General features: G+C 43.2%; 1 protein-coding gene and 1 long non-coding RNA gene across 8 annotated transcripts in view; one reads left to right on the top strand and one right to left on the bottom strand.

Moving 5' to 3' along the window:
- The window catches only part of LOC105482324 (ATPase phospholipid transporting 10B (putative)), a 123803-nt gene that overhangs the window by 104789 nt on the left and 4420 nt on the right, over positions 1-14594 (bottom strand). For 5 of the 7 annotated variants that reach the window (XM_071098113.1, XM_071098112.1, XM_071098114.1 and 2 more), the window contains one exon: positions 742-946. The exons of 1 other annotated variant lie outside the window; for it this stretch is intronic. In XM_071098113.1, the coding sequence (XP_070954214.1) occupies positions 742-946 (205 nt within the window). Of the gene's footprint in view, positions 1-741; positions 947-2930; positions 3251-14594 lie in introns of those variants that run through there. One more of the 7 variants, XM_011742346.3, reaches the window with a different exon arrangement.
- LOC139363711 (uncharacterized) lies at positions 3706-11875 on the top strand. Its single transcript, XR_011624500.1, has 3 exons — positions 3706-4765; positions 4880-5006; positions 11217-11875. It is a non-coding gene; the product is annotated as an uncharacterized lncRNA (long non-coding RNA).

Here is a 14594-nt window from a genome sequence, read left to right as displayed (position 1 = left end):
AGCTGGGACTACAGGTGCCTGCCACCACTCCTGGCTATTTTTTTAATTTTTAGTAGAGACAGCGTTTCACCGTGTTGGCCAGGATGGTCTTGAACTCCTGACCTCAAGTGATCCACCTGCCTCGGCCTGCCAAAGTGCTGGGATTACAGGTTTGAGCCATCGCACCCAGTGGAAACCCAGTGTCTTAAAAAAAAAAAAAAAAAAAAAAAGTATCAATGATCTCTCTCTGCCCTCAAGGAGGCTTAAGCCCTATTGAGAAGTTAAGGAATACACAAATGGAAACATAGTTAATGATACCTTGCTGCAATTTAGGAGGGGCAGAAGGAGTATTAGGATTAGTGGCAGGAGAGATTGCTAGGGTTGAGCTGGGCAGAGTGAGTTGGGATTGGATGAGCACAGAAGAGGAGTTGGTCCTAGGGATAATGGAACAGACATTACACTCCTCGGTTCAGAGCTGAGAGTATAGCTTCCTCAATTGAACAGAGTGGATCCCCATTTAGAAACTCTGAGGCCTTCAGCAAGTTATTTAACTTCCGTAAGCCTCAGTTTCCTCATCTGTGATATGCAGATAATATCCATCTCAGAGGGCTGCTGGTAGGATTTGGTGTATCTAAACTGCTAGGGAAAAGGAGGCATCTACTACTTTCCCCTCTACCCACTAGGTTTAGTTCAGTTTTCCAGTAGGGTAGGCTTGCTTCCTGTATTTGACTTTACCACTGAAGATCTTAGAAAGAGCTCTACCTGCTGTGAGAAGCCCTTCACCACACGTCTTTGCTTGAGGTTTGTCTCTCCATCCAAGCTGGCAGTTTCCAGATGGCATATCCCGCTGGGGTCCGAGGAAAAAAGGAGGAGTATGTCTGCTGGGACAATCTCGTTGCATTTCATTTGGATGAAGTCTCCCACGCGGACATCCTTCCAGCACTTCTGCACGTAGGTCTGCTCTTTTCTTGGGTGAGACAAAGACGGGGTCTGAGTGAGCTTTAAGTTTCAACTAATGGGAGAATAAAGGAAGGTCCCACTAGCACCTAACTATCCACCAAGTTAGCCTGTCATGAGATTGCCTTGTATTCTACCTTACTCCTGAATGACCACCTCATAATCTCTCTAGAATAGCCAGGCATAATCTACAGAATCTCATTAGTACAGATCTGTCTTTGGGCGTGGTGTCTCACGTCTGTAATCCCAGCATTTCTGGGAGGCCGAGGTGGATGTATCATGAGGTCAGGAGTTCGACACCAGCCTGGCCAATATGGTGAAACCCCGTCTCTACTAAAAATACAAAAATTAGCTGGGTGTGGTGGCGCGTGCCTGTAGTCCCAGCTGCTCAGGAAGCTGAGGCATGAGAATCGCTTGAACCTGGGAGGTGGAGGTTGCAGTGAGCTGAGATTGCGCCACTGCACTCCAGCCTGGGCGACAGAGCAAGACTCTGTCTCAAACAAAACAAAACAAAACACAAAACAACAAAACAAAATCTGTTCTTATGAACATTTAAAATGTTTCCTGACAGCCAGTTCTTGACCAAGTCCTGTGTTCAGCCCTTGCTTCCTTACAAGAGAAAAATTTTAAAAGAGAAGGTAACTGTGTTGTCATATTAATGTGGTACTACTCTTAATATCCACCATTTACCAGAATGGCCACTTGTTACCAACGAAAATAGAGTTTCAGGGAACTGGGATTTGGGAAAGATTGTTTTTGATTATAAGGAGAGTGATAATAGGAAAGGCGAGGATATCTGCCACTGTCCAGGAAGATCCGGAGCTGCACTGAAATTGAACACTCTGGGCAGTCAGGGAATTAGGAAGATTCTACCAGGAGTTTTGACGAAATGACACCTTACAGTAACTGTGGAATTAGAGGGCTGAAGAAATCTGAGGAAATTATTTTATCTTCCTATCCAATTTATCAAGCTGAGATAATAATAGTGACAGGAACAATGACACATTTAGCATTTCTTACCTGCCAAGCGCTCGTGTTAATTCACATTTCATTTACTTTGCATAATAACCCACAGAAGTAGATATAATTATACCCATTTCACAAATGAGGTACTTGGGGGTCAAAAAGAAATTTTTCAAAGTCTCACAAAAACAGAGCTGGAACCTGAACCTGGGTCCAGCCTGACACCAAAGCCCACAGTTTTTACTGCTTGAGTATACTATCTCCCTGCAGGTGGTACCACAGCCTCAGCCTTCCCACCTCCAGCTAAGGAACTCCACACTTCTCAAGGCAATGCATCCAATGCATCCAATGCATCCTTTTTTTTTTTTTTTTTTTAAGACGGAGTCTTGCTCTGTTGCCCAGGCTGGAGTGCAGTGGCACGATATTGGCTCACTGCAACCTCTGCCTCCTGGGGTCAAGCGATTCTCCTGCCTCAGCCTCCTGAGTAGTTGGCATTACAGGGGCCTGCCACCACGCGCAGCTAATTTTTGTATTTTTAGTAGAGATGGGGTTTCACCATATTGGCCAGGCTGGTCTCAAACTCCTGACCTCAAGTGATCCTCCTGCCTCGGCCTCCCAAAGTGCTGGGATTACAGGCGTGAGCCACCTCTTCTGGCCGCATTCTATTTTCAAAGAGCTCTCATTTCAGAAAGCCTTCCTTCTGCCTTAACCAAATATTTAAACAGTTCTGCTCTTCCAGGTAATACGGTCTATTCCATCTTCCACCATTCTTTAAATATTTTAAGGCATTCTTCAGGTGTCCCATGAAGACTTTTGGGTATGCCAAGCCAAATTTAACTTTCCAGGTGCCCTCAATTATTCCTCATGTGACACAGTTTCACGATCTGTTCCGGAGGTGTGGGCTCATCTGTCTGCATTTGGAAATGTCCCGCTTTAAATGTGGGATTTGAAACCAAACTAATATCCCACATGTGGTCCTTCTAACTGAGCCCAGCTGACTTGAAGCTGGGTACCTCTGAAGGCAGCCAGACCTGGAGAGCCAGGCTTTCCTTTGCTGGGCTTCTACACTGATGCTGAGCGCCTCTGGGCATGTTCTTGTTTCTGTTTCTGCTGGAATCTGAGCTGCACTGGGCATGACATGTCTGCTCTTCCACAGAGAAAGGGTCGTGAATAGAATTCCGCTTTTCTCCTTTGACATCACAAAAGTCCCTGAGGAGGAAGAGGGTTTTGGTGTCATCCTCCCTTCCTAGAGGCCCTCTGGAGAACCTCAGACAAGTGTTTCTAACATCTAATCTTCCTGGTTATAAAAGATCTTCTCAGAAGAATCCCCCAGCCCCGTGAAATAAAGGTGCTTCCATTTGGAAGGCCGAGTCTATAAAATAAACAGGGGCATTGGAATTGGGGAGCAACTTTAGAACTCGAAAGAACCCAGGGTTCTGCGGAAGTGCTCCGCGGTTCTGGGAGCTCAGTGCAGCAGACACAGTTAAATGTCATCCAAATGACTATTGAGACCCCTCTGAGACCCCAAAATCCTCAGATTTTGGGAGTGATGTATCTGTAACATTTTAGTAATAATTCCTCCTTACATGCGAAAGCACATGACAGGTTTCCAAGCACCTTTCAGTTGATCAGCTGGTTCTGTGCTTCCACTCCACCCACATCACTTTTCCTTTAAATTTTTGTGGGTACATAGTAGGTATATATATTTATGGGGTACATGAGATGCTTTGATACAGGCATGTCATGTGTAATAATCACATCATGGAAAACAGGGTATCCATCCCCTCAAGCATTTATCCTTTGTGTTACAAACAATCCAATTATATTCATTTAGTTATTTAAAAATATATAATTGCATATTATTGACTATAGTCACCCTGTTGTGCTATCACATACTAGGTCTTAATCATTCTTTCTAACTATTTTGTTTTGCTTTGTTTTTTGGTGTCCATTAACCATCCCCATCTCCCCCCAGCCCTCACTTTTATTTTCTATGAAGAATAGGGGCAGTCACCCCAGATTTGTTTCCCTGTGCCATTTTGGAAATACATTCGACTATTTAAACATTTGGGTTGTTTATTTATATACTTAGGGTGGAAACTCCTTCACTAAGGGTGCCATTGTAACTGTCAAACACTTCGTGGTCTCTCTGCTGACTCAGGGGATGATATTTTTTTTCTTCAAAGTAGCCCCGAGAAAACCCGTTAAATATCCAAGTATAAGGCTACTTATAGGCACTGGAATGGTCCATACTCTCTGTGAGAAAAGAATCTCATAGGGTGAAGGAGAGAATGGTTTTCTTTTTTCTTTTTGAGAGAGTGTTTTAAAATGTTCTTAAATATTATAGCAAAATTGTCCCAAGGAACAAAGAACGTATCACTCATTCTGTCTTGTCTTCCTCTTTTTTTTCCCCCTCCTTTGGCTTCTGTGTCCTACTGGATAATGCCTTTGGGGATGTGGGGTATCAGCTGATTGCTATAATCTCAGCATTCTACCCAGCATTTGAGATTGGATTCAGGGAGAACACCTTGCACTCTGAGAAATCCTGATCGCCAACCTTCCCAGAGCACACGGGTTTTGAAGGTTTTGGTAAATAGTAGTTGGCCAGTATCTGCATACAGAGGCATATCAAAGGCAAGGCCAATACACCTCCATCCATGAACACTGAATCTCATTCTTCCCCTTTGTAATAAAGGACTGCACTGCTTATTCTAGGATGTAGGTTACAAAGGTGCTGGAAGATGGAGTGCCATGGAGAGGAGCTTATGGCATATGTGTTTTTCTGAGTTCTCACTTCTATGAGCTGGGCTGGAGTATTGCCCTGTCAAGTCCTGTCATTAAGTATCAAAGGAGCCACCCACAAGTGGTAAGTCAGACTAGTCTCTCTCTTCTTTACATTACTCGCTGGATCCCAAGGGGTCACTGCTGTACTGGTCATAATTGTCTGTCTTTCCTTTAGACATAATCCTCTCTTCCTTAGGATCGCCTGCAGTGGTGAAGAAATATTCTCAGTCACTTTTGTGGATTTACCTTCTCGGAGACAGAGATTGCCCAGTTCCAGGGATGCTCTTCTCAAACAGAAGCACACATACCTCCAGGATACCCTGGTAGGCATCTAGGAATAATAAAGCTATGAGATCCATATGACTTTGGGGGCATTCATTAAAAAAAAAATTTAGGGGAAACAGTTTAGTAGATTGGCTGGTAAAAAATTTGAAGAATTTTATTTATAGTAACTAAACTTAGTTATGTTACGGAATCAGAGGCACATTTTGTAGGAATTTTAGGGATTAAAAAATGAGATCAGGGACATTTCCTTCTTGCCCTGGGCCACTTTATGCTGGTCTCTTGAATCTCTAGTGTCCACTTTGTCTCCTCCACTGTCAGGACCATGTCTGCAGAAAAGTCAGGGATGCACACAGCCCAAGGGGGTTCAGTCAGAGGAGGTGATGACTGGCCGAATCCTGCTAATGCAGAAAAGCAGCATGCTCCTGCACTGAGTGAAGCCCAGGGGAGACCAGCAGCTGGCCAGGACCCACTAGCAGAAGTCATGCTCTCATTAATCCAGCCTGTTTGAAACAGCTGCCCCAGGTGGACACATACACACACCCTGGATTGTCCCCCTGCTAGTGGGTCCACACCTGGGAATGACTGCTATTTTAGTTTTATGCGATGTTCACTGCTGTTTAAAAATCAGACAAATCAACATGGCCTGGGACGAAGGCTCCATCTGGAAGATTCTGCCACGAGGAAAATTAAGTAGTGCAGTGCTAAACGGCTTTCCGAGAGGAGATAGGGATTATTAAGAGGATGCCAACTGGATGCCATCGGGGAGCAGGTGAAAGGGAAAACAGAGGGAGGAGAGGATGCTGAAGGCTCCATTTTTCAAGTATCTGGATTTTATTAAAAGAGTTTCAGGCAACTAGTGTAGAGGGGATTTGTCAGAAGTATTAGTTATCTTGCGGAACTTCCCATTCCACATAGGATGATGAGCTGACCTGGGTTGTCCTTCAGGAAGCTCAAATGCCAGCCCAGAATGCTCAGTGCCATGTCGCTAACCCAGGGTGAGAGAGGAATGCCCGAGAGAATGACTGCAGCATAGGGATTGAGAGAGGCTTTGAATCCTGGTTTCCCTGCTTACAACCTGTGTGACCTACAGATCACAATGGGGTTGGGGAGGTGGATTAGAATTGCAGGGCTCAGGGAAGCACCAGAAAGAAACAGCTGAGGCCAGAGAAGCGGCAGGCGTTGGGGGGAAGGGGAGGACCAGGACCCCTGGCTGGGCTAGAAATAGTGGAGGACACATGTAATATTTACCAATCTGAGGATGCCTAGATATATCCGTGGAGAGTTGAGGATTAGGGTGGGAGGACTGAAGTCCTAAGTAAGCAGATTGGAGCTGAATGGCATGTCATTGGGACGTTTTTATTAATGGGACCTCATTCATACCCAGAAGCTAGTGAGGGGTGGAACATTTGGGTTACCTTAATACAGTATAAAGTTCTTTACACCAGGAGGATGTTTGAAGCCTCAGGTCTGGGGATAACCTACTCCTGACCTTTTTGACCATGTGGTGGCAGTAAAGAAAGCAGAACTGCACATAGAATGTCACCAGTGATGGCCATGGAAACACTGTGCTTCAGAAGACGTAGAAGTCGCAGGTGCCATCCAGCAAGGTCATAGCCACAGGGTACAATTCTTCAGATTGGGGGTATTCAAGATCATGAATTGTCTCCCAAATGCTCGTCCTTTAACTCCTGCAGATCCAAATGCTGCCTTTCTCTTTTCACTCCTGGGCACTGGACATGATGGTGCACATCTTGTTGCCACACTTCCCTGCATATTAGCATCCTATTTCCTAATTGTCATGTGCATCTTCCATTTTAAAGAATGTAAGAAGCTTGCTAAGAGCTGCAATGATCCTGGGTCTTATATTTCTATATGCACACAGAGTTGGGTATAATGTTTAGCACATGGGGGAGTGTTCAGTAAATATCAATTGATTCCGTGTATATTTTTCTTGAATACAGGTAGTGGAAAGGCAGTTTTTTATAACCTTTGGCCATTTTAACATCTATCTTTTTTGTTGTTGTTATAGATACCCTAGTGGAGACTTCTAATAATGATAAATTAAATTATTAGCTTACATGTATTGAATACCTATAATGAACCCAGCATTTAACCTCTATTAAAGGTTAGCTGCCTAGTAATGAAATAGCTTTTATTGTTATCATTATCCCTATTTCATAGATGATGAAACAGGCTCAGAAAGTTATCTAACTTGCATAAGTTCACCTATGTGAACACGTGTGTCTACAAGGACAGATGAGTGATGGTGGTGGGAGCGACATGGCTCAGCATGATCTCGTGGCTCTGTTTTGGAGTGAGGCAAGAAGCTGATTGAGCCCCAGAAGAAGGTGACATAAACCTAGCAGAGGCTGTGTTGAGAACAGGAGCCTCACCTTTTCCGATTTCCTTAATGGCAAAACAGAGGCCATAAATCCTCACCTGTGGACATACAAATCATGCCTGATGACAAGAGTGCAGAGCATCAGGGATACCTGAATTCTTGTTTTATGACTCTCCCACTCAGTGTGTTTTGGGGATGACCTAAAGCATTCTCTCCTGAAATGACAAGCTGAATTGGCCCAAATGGTTTATGGCCTTCTGTGAGCACAGGGTGAGGCAGTGGGAGTAGCGTGGGCACCTGCAAAATGGATGCTTCAGAAAGGAGCCTGGTTTGTTGGTGCCAAGGGCAGAGCAAAGGCCTGAGGGCTGGATGCAATGATCTGCTGGTCTGTAAGTCCAGCCAATGGCACTTTTCATAGCCAGGCTTCAAATGATAATGGATGTTTTTCTGTTGTCTGCATTTTTCAGAGTCCTCCCTGAGGCCCATTTTGTTATATTATTAGACCTTGGAGTCAAGTTCTATGGTTAAAGATTTTTTTTGTCTTCTTTCATGCAGTTCCAAACTCCAGCCAGTGGTCATTCTTTCTTACTCCCCTTGGGTTAAGCTCATGATGACTTCTTCTGCCTATCAAGGCTATCAAACTCTCCTTAGCAATATTTAAGCTAACATTTTATGAGTGGCACAGGATGCCAGGCACAAAGCTAAGCCTTTTAAAAGCAGTAACTCATTTAATACCTGCAGCAACCCCAGAATATAGTTTTAGGGTGAAGATAGGCTTGTGACTGTATTTTGATGCTCAAATAGCCCTGGTAAAGCTTAAATTCTGCCTGGTCAATCAGTTCATCTGCTTTGGGGGTTTCCTTGAGGGCTGTTATTCAGAGGAAATATTAGTACCAAATTGCAGCTTTATTAACAGCTGTACAAATATGATATTCTAATGTAGAGTCTATGTTAAGAAGTTGAGTTGGACCAAGTGGCTGACGCTATGAGCCAGATGAGGCCATTTACATCCTTTTTCTGAATCAAAATCTTGGTGTGGGTATGTTCAAGTGTGCTGTGGATAGAAAGGAAAGAAAGACGGCTAACACCTAGAGAGGTCTGCTAAATTCAGATTTTAAAATCCTGCCACATAGACTAGCAGGAAAAAATGACAGCGCAAAGCATAGATTTTGCTTTTAAATCATTATAACCCTATGTATCTGTGGCTCAGTGAATGTCCTTGGCTTTTACCAATAAAACTAGCAATTCCACCCTTGTATGTGTAGGACACACAGCAAAAAAGATGAAGGCTCAGGCTGGGGTTGGCATTGAAAAAATTAAGCTTGAGATGGTTGCAAATACAAAAAAAAAAAAAAAAATTACTGGCCAGGCATGGTGGCTCATGCCATAATACCAGCACTTTGGGAGACTGACCGAAGTGGGAGGACCACTTGAGGTCAGGAGTTTGAGATCAGCCTGGTCAATTTGGTGAAACCCCGTCTCTACAAAAAATACAAAAATTAGCCGGACGTGGTGGTGCATGCCTGTAATCCCAGCTACTCAGGCGGCTGAGGCAGGAGAATCCCCAGCCTGGGAGACAGAGGTTGCAGTGAGTCAAGATTGTACCATTGCACTCCAGCCTGGGCTAAAAAAAACAAAAAAAAACCCCAAAAAAAACAAAAAAAACAATTACTTAGTACTACTTACAGTGCAGGCACTCAGCTAAACAATGTATAAAGATAATCTCATTGGATCCACGTGACCCTGGAAGTTAGGTGCTAGTATGGGCCCCATTTTATATAGGTTGAAATGGAGGCCCAAGTGATCAAATATCTACATAGGCCACACATTTGGTAAATGGCAGCTCTGAGAAAAGCCCAGGTCCCATGTCTAAGCCCTCCATGCCAAGCATCCAGTAAGGTCATTGCTTTACTCACCCTGCGGCATTGCATTTTCAAGTTTATTTCTATAGCTTCTTTATTTTCAAGCCCTCTTGCATGTCATCTTAACACCTTTTCACAAAATATGCCAGAGAGATATCATGATCACTATTTAAAGAGGAGACACATGGGTCCCCAACTGCTTAAGTGGCTTCATTTAGGTCATGTAGTGAATTAGTGACATAACCAGGATCAGGACCTCTGGCTTCCTCCCTTCTAGGTTTTCCTGAGGACACGGGTGCAAAAGGCAACTCACAGACAAAAGAAAACAGGTTGCAGGCCAGACCAGGCCCTCGGTGCTACACTGTCAGAAAACTGTGTATTGTAGCATCTGCCTGACTTACAGAAGAGAGATGCTCTAAGTCTCGGTAAAAAGTCAGATTAAAAAAAATCTAACCTGTATTATTCTTCCCCTAAGTTTCTATCATTTCTTGGTCCTGGTCTTTCTAATACCAGCAAAAGCCACACATACAACATTTCATTGACACAAGAACAGGCTATGAGCTGAATTATGTTCCCTCTGCTTGGTTAAATGTTGCTCCTCCTTCAGGGCTCTCCTGAAATTTTACCTCTTTACTGAAAGCTTCCCTTGGCCTTGATGGTTCCTGCAGGTGGGTGGGTCACCACATCCTCTGCACTTCTGTGTCCCTTTGCAGGTAGGACATTGTAGCTATTTGTAAGTTCCTCGTGACCCCTAGACTGAGAGTCCTTTGAGGGCACATAAGGTTTGCCATGGCAATGCACACACTAAGTCTTGAATTAATATTTGCTGAACAGATGAATAAGTGAGTGACCAGCTGCTGAAACTGTGGAGGGCTTACGTTTCATTACATTAGGGAACAAAAACCACCCTGGATTCCCTCGGTTCCCATTCCCTGCTCTGTACTGCATGTTTTCTGAATACAAATAAAATTTTACTAAGCTGGATGGAAAAATACAAATCTCTTGCTGGTATGGTTTCTAAATTCATTAAACTGAGCCCTGGGAGAAACTAAACTAATACAATTCTGAAGCTAATCTCTCCTCGAAGTCATTCCATAAATCTGATTAATGGGTCACCTTTAGACCACCAACACAGTTGCTATATTAAAAGAAAATGCTCTAATGGGATTGTAATTCTGTTAACAAGGCTTCTGTTGTTTGCAAAAAGACATTTCCTCACAGCCTAAGTCTAGGCTGGATGATGCATGGGCTTAGGTCATGAGCAAAATTCCAAAGGCTCTACTATTCAATTGCACAAAAATGAAAAAAAAAAAAAAAAGCATCAGTTGCTCAAATGTGTAAATCTGAGGTGAAACAAATAAATGGATAGGGCTAGGGCATGAGATGTAATTTCTTATGTTGCTTCCCAGAAAAGAGAATTGTCCTGTTAGATCTTGTATTCTTTTCCTGACATCTGCCATGTGTCCTTGATATGGCAAAAGGATATGTCTTTTGGCATCCATTAGTTAAGATAATAACTAACACTTATCTATTTAATAGCATGTCCTAGCTTCCTCTGCTGGGGTCTTTCATAGAATCAATCCACTTCAGAGGTGGAAAAACTTTAGGGACATATAGTATAGAATGTCCAAAGATGTGTATATTCCTGTTAATATGTGGAAAGCAATTTACAAAGAGTCAAGGCTCAAAAATATTTTAAAGTGATAGTGTTGAGGACATTGAGGTGGCTTCTCCAACATCTGTTCCTCATTCTATTGGAAACTATCTCATTTTTAAAAAAACTTTGGCTTTTACGACTTCCTTGAATGGCCCATAGGCTTTCAGGGAAGCTGACTTCATGCTGGGCTCTGTGGGTGGGGTTGTGGCTCAGGTATTATAACCTAGTTAGTACAATCCCATCTCTTGCCTCTAGGGACCGGTTCAGGGATGAGCATGTGAGGCCGCTGAGATGTGAGGAGGGTCTAGGGAGTAGTAAGCTTCCTTGACCTTCCAAGATGGCTACCAGAAGTATCTTTCTTTCTCTTTTCGTACACGATCACATGTAGATGTGAGGGCTGGAGCTGCTGCAGCCATTTCATTGCCATGACAGAAGTCTGCCTGAGAGTTAAGATGATGCTGAGGAGGGCTGAATGAAAAGGACTGGTGAGAGATGGATCTAGGATGCTGACTGAACCATGCTGATCGCCCTTCCACCTCAGGACATTTGTAGTGACTTAAGCCAAGGAAGTCTCTTCGTTGTTTAAACCTGTTAAAATGGAAGTTTCTCCTACTGTGGCAAAGAACATCTCAACTGACAGACAGCTGGGTTAAACAAAACTGACAGGCTACTTACTGAGGGTCATCCTAGAACCTTTATTCTATTAATGGGTAAATTTATTTGGCTATGTGTTCTGTTCTTTCTTAGTGCATCTCACAGGACAAGATCTAGTCTGACTCTCAAATTTTGCAAAAGTGGAAACTGAGGTCTATATGTTTGAATGACTTTCCTAAGCTATTACTAGTCTGAGATCTGGGCCTAGACTACAGGCCTCTGCCTCCCAGGCCTGCATTCTTAACTCAAGGTCATACCTTCTCTCTGGCCCTTGAGGATGAACTTCAAAAGAAGAACCTACAGCCAGAAGTGATGGCGTGCCTGCAATCCCACCTACTTGGGAGTTTAAAGCAAGAGGACAGCTCGAGCCAAGTTCTAGACCAGCCTGGGCAATGTACTAAGACCCCTGCCCCTACCGCCCATCTCAAAAAAGCACCAACAAGAAAAGAACCTTATTATTCTTTTGCAGAGACTCCAGATTTATAGAATATTTTGAAGCAAAGTTTGCAAGTTTTTGGGCTCATAAGCAAAATAGAACTTCAGGTTCAAAAAAATAGGTCTGAAGTGTTTGAAAAAATTATGTCAGTTACAAAGTAATATAAAACCAGTTAAAAGTCAGGTTATTTCAAATAAAAATATTAATTTTCAGCTGCCCTAATAAAGCTCAATCTGGCAACACTAGGCCTATACTTCTACATAATAACAATTAGCAGGAGCTAAGTGACCAGCTCTGTCTCCTGGGATAAATGCATGGCCTCTCCACTTTGCCATATTCACCACCATTCCCTATTGCCTCCTAACACTGATACCAAGTGTCATTGGCCATTTATCAGTCCAAGAGTAATATTGCTTTTTAGAAGCTATTCAGTCAATTTAATTACCTCTCTGGTCCCTGTGGCCAATTATTTTTATATACTTGAAAAAGTAAAAATTCCCAAACTTAGATATTAAAAAATATTTCCAAAGCCCAGTAAATTTAAAGCAACACTGCATTAATCAAAGATGAACAGGTTTCTTTGCTGTGTCTTTCCTTAGTCCTTCATGGGCTATGGGTGATTGGAGGAGGGCCAGCATATGTAATTTGGCCGTGCACATATTTTTTCAGAGACTATTTCTTTGTCACTGTTATTCCACTGAAAACACTTTGGGAAATACTGCTATGAAAGCTTCATGCTCCTCCCTACCAGTGAGCTGGTGGACTAATGTTTCTTTTTTCTAGATTGTTATCATCTCGGTTTCCCAATGTTCCCTGGAGGCTCTTTTGGAAACAGAACAACAGCAGCCTGGCCTAGGTCTAGCCAGCTCCTAGCAGAGGTGAGTCTGTAGTCTAATCCATACAGATTATTTCCAAGAACCAGGCCATGATTCTGTGATATTCTGGCAGAGCGAGAACAGGACCAGGCTCACTGCAGCCCACGTGCATTCCTTCCTGACGGCCCAGCTTCCTGGCTCCCCACTGTGTATATTCCATGGAAGAAAACAAGAGAGTAAGGTGGAAAACAAAAAGTGACCGTGGATTGGTGCCAAAAGAAAAACAATGCTTTCTCGGCCAGGTGCAGTGGCTCACGGCTGTAATCCCAACATTTTGGGAGGCCGAGGCAGGCGGATCACGAAGTCAGGAGATAGAGACCATCCTGGCTAACACAGTGAAACCCTGTCTCTACTAAAAATACAAAAGATTAGCCAGGCGTGGTGGCGGGCGCCTGTAGTTCCAGCTACTCGGGAGGCTGAGGCAGGAGAATGGCGGAACCTGGGAGGTGGAGCTTGCAGTGAGCCGAGATGGTGCCACTGCACTCCAGCCTGAGTGACAGACCAAGACTCTGTCAAAAGAAAGAGAGAAAGAGAGAAAGAGAGAAAGAGAGAAAAAAAGAAAGAAAGAAAGAAAGAAAGAAAGGCACACAGACAATGCTTTCTCAAAAACAGCCTCTTCAAAGAAAGGCATCACACCCCAGCAGTGATTTCATCCTCTCTTTATAATTTTCATATTCAAAGATGAGGAACGACTAAATCTTAACTCTGGCTGTCTAGTGTGCTTACAACATTCAAGACAATTAGATCTAGCTGGGGAAAAAATTACCCTTCAGATAAATTTTTGTAAACGTGCAACTGTGTCCCTCCAAGCAAAGAGACGAGAAGCTCATTTGCTGCTGAGGGATGAACATGGAGTTTCTTGCGGGGGTTCTTTGATGATATTGGTAAATACCATCTAAAGTCATTGCATTAGATACTCATCTTGGAGGTTTCCCCTGGCTACCATTTTCCAAGTGGAGTTTGGCTCATAAACCCTTTCAGCAGCCAGCTCCAAGCTGGCCACCTTTCAGTCCCCTGGAGAAGAGAACCCCTCCTTAGAAGTAAGCAGGGCCTAAATGGCTGGAGTACATACCTTGAAGCAAGCCTCTTTCATTCTAACAAGGACCAGAGCCAATGCGGAATGTCTGCTGAACTGGGGTGAAGAGTAAGAGGGAATGAGACTGCCTAGGGTACTGCTTGTGAGACATGGATATTTTCTTTGTTCAGCAACAAGTCAAGCTCTTACTTGCTAGAGACTCGATCATCTTAGGCTGCCAACTGCTAGCTCTGAAGGTGCTTTGTATCTCTAGTCTCTTTGTAAGCCCAGACTCAACTCCCTTGCTTCTTTTAGGACTACGTGGGTTGTCACAAAGTTGAGACACACTCTAACTCTGTCTTCTTTCCTTGCCAAGTGAAAGCATGTCCTATCCTGACAACCTAATTTAGTCATTTGCTCAATGGAACCTTTGTAGAACAATGACATGTATAAAATGACATTAAATAAATGTCTAATGACATCAGATAATCCAGTCATCCTAGAGTTTATTTCTTCAGATTTCAACTCACCCTAAATAATTAATATTGCATCTGTGTGCTTAATAATATGAGCACTTACATAAGTTAAAACAAGGTTTCTCAACTTCAGGACAGGTGGTGTGCAGTCTTTGCTTTGGTAGAGACAACATCGAAGATAACTCTCAAAAACAGTTAGTGATGAAGGAAATATTGGGTTTTACATTCTAAAAATAATGCAATTTCAGCTTGCATTTACTGAGCATTTGTTGTATATCAGATATAGTGTTAAGCATTTTCTAATAATTAT

Source organism: Macaca nemestrina, chromosome 6 (genome assembly GCF_043159975.1).
Source record: "Macaca nemestrina isolate mMacNem1 chromosome 6, mMacNem.hap1, whole genome shotgun sequence".
Lineage (NCBI taxonomy): Eukaryota > Metazoa > Chordata > Mammalia > Primates > Cercopithecidae > Macaca > Macaca nemestrina.
Note: the sequence above shows the minus strand (reverse complement) of the source record. Positions and strands in the feature narration are given on the sequence as shown.